The sequence below is a fragment of the Amblyraja radiata genome, chromosome 9 (genome assembly GCF_010909765.2).
Source record: "Amblyraja radiata isolate CabotCenter1 chromosome 9, sAmbRad1.1.pri, whole genome shotgun sequence".
NCBI classification, from domain to species: Eukaryota; Metazoa; Chordata; class Chondrichthyes; order Rajiformes; family Rajidae; genus Amblyraja; species Amblyraja radiata.
The window spans coordinates 5,817,359-5,828,150 of NC_045964.1; the positions used below are offsets into that span (position 1 = coordinate 5,817,359).

The 10,792-nt window shown below is 46.7% G+C and overlaps 1 protein-coding gene across 7 annotated transcripts; it reads left to right on the top strand.

Annotated features, from left to right (window-relative positions):
* The first annotated feature begins 463 nt into the window (after positions 1-463).
* On the top strand, positions 464-10,297 carry LOC116976705 (cell division cycle-associated protein 4-like). 7 transcript variants are annotated; one of them, XM_033026576.1, is made up of 3 exons: positions 464-615; positions 8,137-8,541; positions 9,563-10,297. In XM_033026576.1, exons 2-3 carry the CDS (start codon positions 8,143-8,145, stop codon positions 9,653-9,655), a joined length of 492 nt encoding a protein of 163 aa, XP_032882467.1. In that variant the 5' UTR covers positions 464-615; positions 8,137-8,142; the 3' UTR covers positions 9,656-10,297. The 7 variants fall into 7 exon arrangements, with proteins under 7 accessions (XP_032882467.1, XP_032882464.1, XP_032882461.1 ...); XM_033026570.1 differs by lacking the exon at positions 9,563-10,297 and adding an exon at positions 7,331-7,444 and having other exon boundaries at positions 466-696; positions 8,137-9,415; XM_033026574.1 differs by lacking the exon at positions 9,563-10,297 and adding an exon at positions 7,341-7,444 and having other exon boundaries at positions 466-696; positions 8,137-9,415.
* The last annotated feature ends 495 nt before the right edge of the window (positions 10,298-10,792 follow it).

Consider the following 10,792-nt stretch of genomic DNA (forward strand, 5'->3'; position numbering starts at 1 on the left):
AGAGTCGTGAAGATTTTTCAACATGATGAAAAATGTCCACGAGAGCCCCGAGTACCGCCGAGTGGCCATTACCGTAAATCTCAGAGTTCGAATCAGGGCAAACTCGGGAGAACTCTTGGAATGAACTCGTACAGTGGGTCAGGGGGTTTTAGGCGGATTGAGCTGAAGTGTTCAGCGAAACTAGCTGGCAATGATCTGTTCTACATTTTCCTTGATCTACATCCTCTTTGATGTGTCGTTTTCACTCCTTACACTTCCTTATCTCTGTGTCTACCTCTCCCCTGACTCTCAGTCTGAAGAAGGGTCTCACCCATCTATGTTCTCCAGAGATGCTGCCTGTCCCGCATGTTGTGCCCTGGGTGTAAAGCAGCGCCTGCAGCAGCTTCCTGCACGGTGGGCCGGGCCGGGCCGGGCCGGGGCGGGGCGGGGCGGTGCCATGGCAACCGCTGAGCCGGCCCCCGCGGCTGTCTGCTCTGTCTTCAGCCAGTCAGTGACGACGGCGGCGCCGCCGCGGCCCAGCTTGTGGTCGCCGTGTGGTCCGGCCGCCCCGGCTCCCAGCGCCCGCTATTTGCCCGTCCGCCCGCCCGCCCGTGCCCTGACCTCCGGTGGACGCAGGTGAGGCGAGGGAGCGCGGAGGGGCGGAGGGGAGGGCTCGGCGGCTGATTTATACTCGGCTCACTCTCCGCCGAGTGCGAGGTAAAATGGCGCCCGCGAAAACCGGGCGGGAGACAGGGACGGACGGAGGGAGGGACAGCGCGGCGGCGGCGGCGAGGGCGAGGGGGAGGGGGAGGAGCGGGGGGCCGCCGCCGCCGCCGCCTCCCGGTCTCCACACCGGCCCGTTGGCGCCACTTTTAACGTTTTTCTAATTTGCACATTTACCTGACGGCGCCGGCGGAGCCTGCGTGGGTAGGCCGCAGATCACGTGGCCGCCCCTGATGACATCAGAGGTGGGAACCCCCGGGAGAGGACACACACAGACCTCCACCCCCACACCTACCTACCTCCACCCCCCCCCCCCCGGGATAGGACACACACACCTCCACCCCCACCCCCTGGGATAGGACACACACATACCTCCACCCCCACCCCCTGGGATAGGACACACACATACCTCCACCCCCACACCTACACACCTCCACCCCCCCGGGATAGGACACACACACACACCTCCACCCCCACCCCCTGGGATAGGACACACACACACACACACCTCCACCCCCACCCCCCGGGATAGGACACACACACCTCCACCCCCACACCTACCTACCTCCACCCCCCCGGGATAGGACACACACACACCTCCACCCCCACACCTACACCTACCTACCTCCACCCCCCCGGGATAGGACACACACACACTTCCACCCCCCGGGAGAGGACACACACACGCCTCCACCCCCACCCCCCGGGATATGGGACCCACACACACCTCCACCCCCACACCTACACCTACCTACCTTCACCCCCCCGGGATAGGACACACACACACACACCTCCACCCCCCCCGAGATAGGGGACACACACACCTCCACCCCCACCCCCGGGATAGGGGACGGACACACAAACACACACCTCCACCCCCGGGACAGGGGACACACACACACCTCCACCCCCACCCCCGGGATAGGGGACACCCACACACACCCCAGGTATAGGGAACACACACACAACCCCCCACCCCCTGGGATAGGGGACACCTCAACCCCCCGGGATAGGGGACACAGCCATACCCCCCGGGATAGGACACACACACACCCATCCCCCTGGGATAGGACACGCACACACCCACCCCCCGGGATAGGGGACGCACACACACACACCCATCCCTCTGGGATAGGACACACTCACACCCACCTCCCAGGATAGGAGACACACAAACCCCCCCCCCCCCCCCCCGGGATAGGAGACACAGACCCCCCTCCCCCCACCACCACCCGGGATAGGGGACACAGAACCCCCCACCCCCCTGGATAGGGGTCACACACACCCCCCCCCATCCCCGGAATAGGGGATACTCGCACCCCCTGGGATAGGGGACATAAACCCCCCACATCCCCCGAGATAGGGGACACGGACCCACCCCCCTGGATAAGGGACGCAGACCACCTACCCCCCCACCCCTCGGGATAGGGGACACAGACCCTCCACCTCCCTAAAGTAAGCATGCAGGTACAGCAGGCAGTGAAAAAGACCCTAGTGAGTACAGAGCCCTAGTGAGACCACACCTGGAGTATTGTGTGCAGTTTTGATCCCCTAATTTGAGGAAGGACATTCTTGCTATTGAGGGAGCGTAGCGTAGGTTTACACGGTTAATTCCCGGGATGGCGGGACGGTCGTATGCTGAGAGAATGGAGCAGCTGGGCTTGTACACTCTGGAGTTTAGAAGGATGAGAGGGTAATCTTATTGAAACATATAAGATTGTTAAGGGTTTGTACACACTAGAGGCAGGAAACGTGTTCCCGATGTTGGGGGGTCCAGAACCAGGGGCCACAATTTAAGAATAAGGGGTAAGCCATTAGGAACGGAGACGAGGAAACACTTTTTCTCACAGAGTTGTGAGTCTGTGGAATTCTCTGCCTCAGAGGGCGGTGGAGGCCGGTTCTCTGGATGCTTTCAAGAGAGAGCTAGATAGGGCTCTTAAAGATAGCGGAGTCAGGGGATATGGGGAGTAGGCAGGAGCGGGGTACTGATTGGGGATGATCAGCCATGATCACATTGAATGGCGGTGCTGGCTCGAAGGGCTGAATGGCCTAATCCTGCACCTATTGTCTATTGTCTATTCTCAGGATAGGGGACACAGACCCCCCCCACCCCCCCGGGATAGGGGACACAGACCCCCCCACCCCCCCGGGATAGGGGACACAGACCCCCCCACCCCCCCGGGATAGGGGACACAGACCACCCCCCGGGATAGGGGATACAGACCACCCCCCGAGATTGGGGACATAGACCTCCCCACTTCCCGGGATAGGGGCACAGACGCCCACCTCCCCCCCCCCACCCCCTGGTACCCAGGATAGATACAGACCCCCCAACCACACTCCGGGATAGGACACATCCCCCCCCTCCCCCCCCCCGGGATAAGCGACACACACATCCCCATGGATAGGAACACAGACCCCTCCCCCCCATCCCATGGGAGAATGGACACAGACCCCCCCAACCCCAATAATAGGGGACACAGACCCCCCCCCCCCATCCCACGGGAGAATGGACACAGCCCCCCCCCCCAACCCCCGGGATGGGGGACACAGACCCCCCCCATCCCACGAGAGAATGGACACAGATCCCCCCCCCCCAACCCCCGGGATAGGGGACACAGACCTATCCCCACCACCCGGGATAGGGGTCACAGACTTCAAAACCAAACTCAGTTAAAGAAATAGGTTCAAGCAGTTGAATGAACCCTGAGGAAAGGACAAGGCGTGTTTGGGGGCTGGCTATTTCTGTGGGGAGAGGCGGGGAAGGGGAAACGTGGAAGGTGGGGATTGTTGGGAAGGAGAGGAGGTTGGGAGAGTCGGGATCTGAGTGGAGAGTGAGAGGAGATTGCAAAGGCAGGAGAGGGTGATGAGTTTGTTTTTTGCTCTGTAAGTTAGTTGGAAAATTACAGCGTTGAGTGGGAAAATGCTGGGTTGTGTTGCAACTGTGATGACAAACTTAGTCACTCATTTTGAGTTTTGAGGAACCTGATCATTGGAGATAATGAGATCATGCTCTTACCATTCAATTGTCTTGAGGAATCTGACCTTTGCTTTTACACACATACTGTGTCATGATACGATTGGTGGACCAAGAAAGTGCGCCAAATTTGCTTCTGCTTGCTACTGCTTATATACTTGTACTATGCCTATTGTAAACCACTTGCTCTGGGGAACACTTGGAACTCCAAGAGAGTGACAGGTCACGGAGCAGAGTAAGTCCCCTGGGGGTGACGAATAAACTTGTCGAAGCAAGAACGGTGTGTTGGTTCAGTATATTTACTGAGGAAAGATCGAGGGGAAAAGAATCCAGTTTAACAAGGGATGGTGGGTGGTGGGAAGAGACTGTGAATGATGATTGGAGGATGGATGGCAGGGGAAGAGTGAAATGGATCGAGAGACCCATTTGTAGGGGGTGAGTGCAGCTTCATTAGCAGTGAGTGGTAAGAGGAGGGGATCGAGATGGATGCAAGCAACATTTGAGCAAAGCCTATCCATTCCTTCGTTTATCCCATTTGCAGTTGTTATCAAGTTTTCATTAATTTGTTTTTTGTACTCTGTAGCCCTGCAATAAAACGGGCTTTTGTACAACTTGCTTTTTTCATGCACTTCTGAAATTGAATTACTGGCTTTAATATTCAATAAACTTAATGTCATTCATGGTAATATTTATCCAAAATGAATTTGCCTCGCATGTTGGTGTTGGGAATTACATTCCTTGCTTTTTTCCCTTCCCTTTGAGTTTGATTTGATCATTTAAAAGAATAATTATTTACCTATTTCCTTAGCATTTCGCCAGCAGATTGAGCACTGCTTCCTTAAGGCTTGTGTTCGAAATGATTTAACGCATTAAACAAAATACACCTTTGAACTGAACCCCTACCTCCAAACACTTTGTGAAAAGCTATCGTCTTGCTTTTTTTCACTCTTCTAGCATGTCAACCAACTTTATACTCCTCCCGGCACTCCTTAGTATCTCTGATATTTCTCGCACTTCTGATTGTATTCAACCTAGTATATCTTGTCAAATACTACCGTAAACTCATAAAAGGCACAGTGTTGGAGTAATTCGGTGGGTCAGGCAGCACCTCTGGTGGACATGGATAGGTGACATTTTGGGTCAGGACTCTTCTTCAGACTCACAAGGAACTATAATTTTTGGTTTTGTCCCAAAACTTCACCTATCCATGGTCTCTAGAGATAAAGAAGGGTTTCGGCCCGAAACGTCGCCTATTTCCTTCGCTCCATAGATGCTGCTGCACCCGCTGAGTTCCTCCAGCAATTTTGTGTACCGTCTCTAGAGATACTACCTGACCTGCTCAATTACTCTGGCGGAACACTTTGCGTGTTTTGTAAACCAGCATCTGCAGTTCCTTGTGGCATCCTTAAATTCTGTGCTTTCAACATTATCCCCTAGCAACAAATGCTCTGCCAGAGCAATGCAGCAGGTTGACCAGCATCAGAAATGTTGATCTTTCGGGACATGGTCAAGATCCCGTTGCAGGGATTGGATCCAAAATGGCCAACATTCCTCACCCATCCCCCACAAACCTGACCTGCTCAATTACTCCGAGATGAGAAGAACTTTTTTCACACAGAGAGTGGTGAATCTCTGGAACTCCCTGCCACAGAGGGCTGTCGAGGCCAGTTCATTGGCTATATTTAAGAGGGAGTTAGATGTGGCCCTGGTGGCTAAGGGGATCAGAGGGTATGGAGAGAAGGCAGGTACGGGATACTGAGTTGGATGATCAGCCATGATCATATTGAATGGCGGTGCAGGCTCGAAGGGCCGAATGGCCTACTCCTGCACCTAATTTCTATGTTTCTATGTTTCTAAACACGTACAGATGCTGCTTAACCACCTGGGTTCTTCCAGCAGATTGTTTGTTGCCTCAGATACCTGTATTTCCAGCCTTTTGTGTCTCTGAACATACAGTGCCCTCCATAATGTTTGGGACAAAGACCCATCATTTATTTATTTGCCTCTGTACTCCACAATTTCAGATTTGTAATAAAAAAATCACGTGCTTAAAGTGCACATTGTCAGATTTTAATAAAGGCCATTTTTATACATTTTGGTTTCACCATGTAGAAATTGTAGCAGTGTTTATATATAGCACCCCCCATTTCAGGGCACCATAATGTTTGGGACACAGCAATGTCATGTAAATGAAAGTAGTCATGTTTAGTATTTTGTTGCGTATCCTTTGCATGCAATGACTGCTTGAAGTCTGCGATTCATGGACATCACCAGTTGCTGGGTGTCTTCTCTGGTGATGTTCTGCCAGGCCTGTATTGCAGCCATCTTTAACATATGCTTGTTTTGGGGGCTAGTCCCCTTCAGTTTTCTCTTCAGCATATAAAAGGCATGCTCAATTGGGTTCAGATTGGGCGATTGACTTGGCCACTCAAGAATTGACCAATTTTTAGCCTTGAAAAACTCTGTTGCTTTAGCAGTATGTTTGGGATCATTGTCTTGCTGTAGAATGAACCGCCGGCCAATGAGTTTTGAGGCATTTGTTTGAACTTGAGCAGATAGGATGTGTCCATACACTTCAGAATTCATTATGCTACTACCATCAGCAGTGGTATCATCAATGAAGATAAGTGAGCCAGTACCTTCAGCAGCCATACAAGCCCAGGCCATAACACCCCCACCACCGTGTTTCACAGAAGAGGAGGTATGCTTTGGATCTTGGGCAGTTCCTTCTCTCCTCCATACTTTGATCTTGCCATCACTGATATGTTGATCTTCGCCTCATTTGTCCACAAGACCTTTTTCCAGAACTGTGGTTGTTTTAAGTACTTCTTGGCAAACTGTAACCTGGCCATCCCAATTTTGCGGCCAACCAGTGGTTTGCACCTTGCAGTGCAGCCTCTGTATTTCTGTTCATGAAGTCTTCTGCGGACAGTGGTCATTGACAAATCCACACCTGACTGATCTGTCGGACAGGTGTTTGTTTTTTTTTCTTTATTATAGATAGATTTCTTTTGCCATCGGCTGTGGAGGTCTTCCTTGGCCTGTCAATCCCTTAGCGATTAGTAAGCACACCAGTTCTCTCTTTCTTCTTAATGATGTTCCGAACGGTTAATTTTGGTAAGCCTAAGGTTTGGCTCAGTCTCATAATGGCTTCTTTATCTTTCATTGGCACAACTTTGGTCCTCATGTTGATAAACAGCAATAAAAGTTTCCAAAGGTGATGGAAAGACTGGAGGAAAGACTAGGTGCTGAGAGCTCTCTTATACCTGCATGAAGGAGGCAGTTAAACACATCTGAGCAATTACAAACACCTGTGAAGCCATGTGTCCCAAATATTATGGTGCCCCGAAATGGGGGATGGGGGGGGGGGGGGCTATGTATAAACGTAATGTTAACGTACATGGTGAAACCAAAATGCATAAAAATACCCTTTAATAAAATCTGACAATGTGCACTTTAACCACATGCGATTTTTTGCTATTACAAATTTCAAATTGTGGAGTACAGAGGCAAATAAATAAATGATGGGTCTTTGTCCCAAACATTATGGAGGGCACTGTATTTCTTTTGTTTGCCTTGTGTGATTTTGCTCAAATTATTATTTCCAGCTTACAACGCACGGTTGACTGGAAGATAAGAAATCTATTTTAGTTTCCTTTAGGTCCATTAATAATGTTAACGTACACCTTCCAATGAAGCAAAACATCCCAAGGTACTTCCCAAGTGAATCAAGGAACACAGGCAACCAATAGCTTGGTCAAAGAGGTAAGACTTGAGGTGCTCTGAAAAAAAGGAACAATGATAGATGAATGAAGCTAACTCCAGGGCTTGGGGCTTTTACAGTTGAAAACATGCCACCTAATGATAGAATTTGGGGAGTTTCAAACACCCAAATTAAAAGAGTACAAAGTTGCACAAAAATATTTTATTTTCCTTTGCTCGTTTAGTAATTCTCATGCTACTAAAACTATTAAGTGACTGACCTATAATCATTATTAGTTCTATCTTCCATTTAAAAAAAGATGTCAAATCATCCACGTTCAATAGATCCCCGGTGTATGACAGTAACTTTCATCTTTGCAATTTCCTCCTCTCAGCTTCAGTACTTTGTTAATTCTTTTCCCCCATCCATTACATTGTTTATCTTGCTCAACCAAACAGATTTAGTGCTTATCTGAAAGGAAGTACTTGTGGCATTTGTGATTATAGTGCTTCTAGTTTCGGATTTTGATCCACAGGGGGCATAAAATGGCAACGGCTCTGAAGTTACTGGCACCTCCAGGGATCTATTGAACCAATGCTACGCACATTTTCCAAAAGGAAGATGAAAGTAATGGTGATATGGGCCTGATAGGAATATTAATATTAAATTATTGTTTTGATCAAAATATTAGGTCTTCTGTAAGTTATTTTTAACTTGGTTATGAAGAATGTGCTTTAATTGTTTTGTTCTTCAGGTGAACATGTTGGCAAAAGGGATAAAGCGAAAATTTTCTGAAGAACAAGTTCTGGATGCCTGCCTTGATCCCGTTGTTGGCAATGTCAGTTTGCCATATAACTTGCAACGCCAGTCACTTCTAAATATCTCATTGTTCAAACTGCAGCTGTGTAAAATGCTGGTGGAACCAAATCTTTGTCGGTCAGTGCTTATAGCCAACACGGTGCGACAGATCCAGGAGGAAATGATCCAAGATTGCAGCTGGCAGGAACAAACGGCTTTCACGGGAAGCGATCTATACGTAGGTCACACTTCCTCAGATAGTCTGATTGCCACAGATTTCTTATGTACTCCAACAAAAGAGCTACATGTGGAAAGTTCCACTGCCTCCGCAAGTAATTCCAGCAATGTTACTAAAAGCAAGGTAAACTGCTCATCTTGTGAGAATATTACTTGTTCTGCAGCTGCTGCTTCTGTTAAAGACACCAGTACTGTAAAAGATCTGATTGAAGTGCATTTTGAAAATGATCTGAATATGTTGGAATCTGAGGAGCAGCAAGTGGATCTGAAGGAGTGTCCAAAGCCCTTGGATCAAGTATTCGGGAGTTTTGAGATTGCAAATTACTCCAGCTCTCTCACAGACATGACAATAGATGATTTATTTGCGGATATTGATACTTCTTGGCATGAGCTAGACTCAGTTGTGTCTGGATTGATGACCAGTCCAAAAACGACACCAGTCATATTTGAGTTATTAAATGGCTTACCATCACACGCGTCAACACCCATAAATTCTGCCCAAAACTGTAAAACAGATCTAACCGAGCTCGATCACATTATGGAGATTATTGTGGGCTCCTGAGTTTAAGAATTTTCTTCCTTTTTTAAGATACTTGCAAATCACCTGATTGTATCTCTTGTACAGTTTTCTGACCAATTTTCAGAATCTTGTCACCAGCAGTGCTCAGATAATGCCTTTTGCTTGCATTGCGTTTGTTCTTCTACTTGTCAGAATTGTTCAAACTAAAAATGGTACATATTTTCATACTCCATTAAATATATATTTTAATACAAATCTAGATTTTTTACAGTTTCAAGACTTCCCTGTGTAATTTTTACTTCTCGGTTTTCTAAGTAACGTTTGTTTTGTATCTGAGCAATGAGTGAGAGAAGTTTTATGAATGTCTTCCTTAGCTGTGCCAAGTAAAAGTTGCATCTTGTGACAAAGGTACACGTTCAATTTAAAAATTACCACACAAATGGAACCCTTTCAATTCAACATTGTAATTCAGAAAAAATATATAAGAAGGGAATTGTCACTAAAGTGTAGGGAAAATATACTTGCATTGCTGTCTTACAAGCACAAAATTCTTAATTATAATCTTTGAATTTATTGTATTAATAGATGAATGTGCTATAATGGTATTGAATTGTTTCCTTGCTAGATACTCTGTGGACTTGACATGAAAATGTTCCACTTTGTTCTCTGTAATCGCAACAGTACTGTGAATCTGGGCAGAGAAGACAACGCTGACTAAAGATTGAAAATTGTGAAAATTTAAAGGTTTATTCCCAATATTTTTTTTTTAATGCAGCGCTTATGATGTATGCTTTATGGTGCATATTATTTCAAATTAAGCCACTTTTTACATTTATAAAAGCCATATTTTCTGATGGTTGGATAGTTAGCACAACTGAATTCTAATTGGGACTGTTGATCTAAGTTATTAAAAGCGTTATTTATTTATTTAAGTGACTATGATACATTTGTGAAATTTTGGGTTGCAGCACACACCAGATCATAATTATGAATCCTGATTTGAACGCCAGTTTTTTTAGTCCACTTTATAAACATCGTAGGATCTATTTAAAAAAAAAGATCAGACTTCTTTTCAAGCAGTATTATAGATTTGCTATTTTTAATTCAAAGCTTTAGAAACATTTTCAAAATAATAGCTGTAACTATCAACTTAAGTCCCAGAAAAAAAAGTATTTAGGTTAGGTTTTATTAAACGTTAAAATTAATCTATTTTATATTATTCATTAATAAAGTACATTTTATTAGTCTTTAAGCAATAACATAGAGCCTGAAACATTAATGTATACTTTTGACATTTGTAATTGTATGCTAGTCTTTTTTACTGAATTGTATATCTGTTAAATAAAAAAAATACATATCCATTTTTAATGTTTACCTACTTTGATTATTTACTTTATTAATTAAAACTCTTTGAAAATGTTTTTCCTTCATCCTGTGAGTTAAACTTTTTGTCCTGTGAGTTAAACTTTTTGTTTTGAATTGTGCATTCAAGGCTTAGCAGGGTTAGTATAGAAAAAGCACATTTACCTTCCTCATCAATAACAATCCTCCAACGGGATCCCACCACTAGTCACATTTTCCCATCTCCACCCCTTTCCGCAGAGACTGTTCCCTCCATAACTCCCTGGTTAACTCATCCCTTCTCACCCAAACCACATAACTCCCCAGAAGTTGCAACCGCAGGAGATGCAACACCTGTCCCCATACCTCCTCCCTCGATTCTGTCCAGGGACCCCGACAGTCCTTTCAGGTTAGGCAGAGGTTCACCTGCACCTCCTCCAACCTCATCTACTGTATCCGTTGTTCAAGATGTGGACTCTTGTACATCGACGAGACCAAACGCAGGCTGGGCGAT

Excerpts from the sequence above, each read along its gene's own strand:
- LOC116976705 (XM_033026573.1), top strand. The coding sequence starts at position 8,143 with ATGTTGGCAAAAGGGATAAAGCGAAAATTTTCTGAAGAACAAGTTCTG.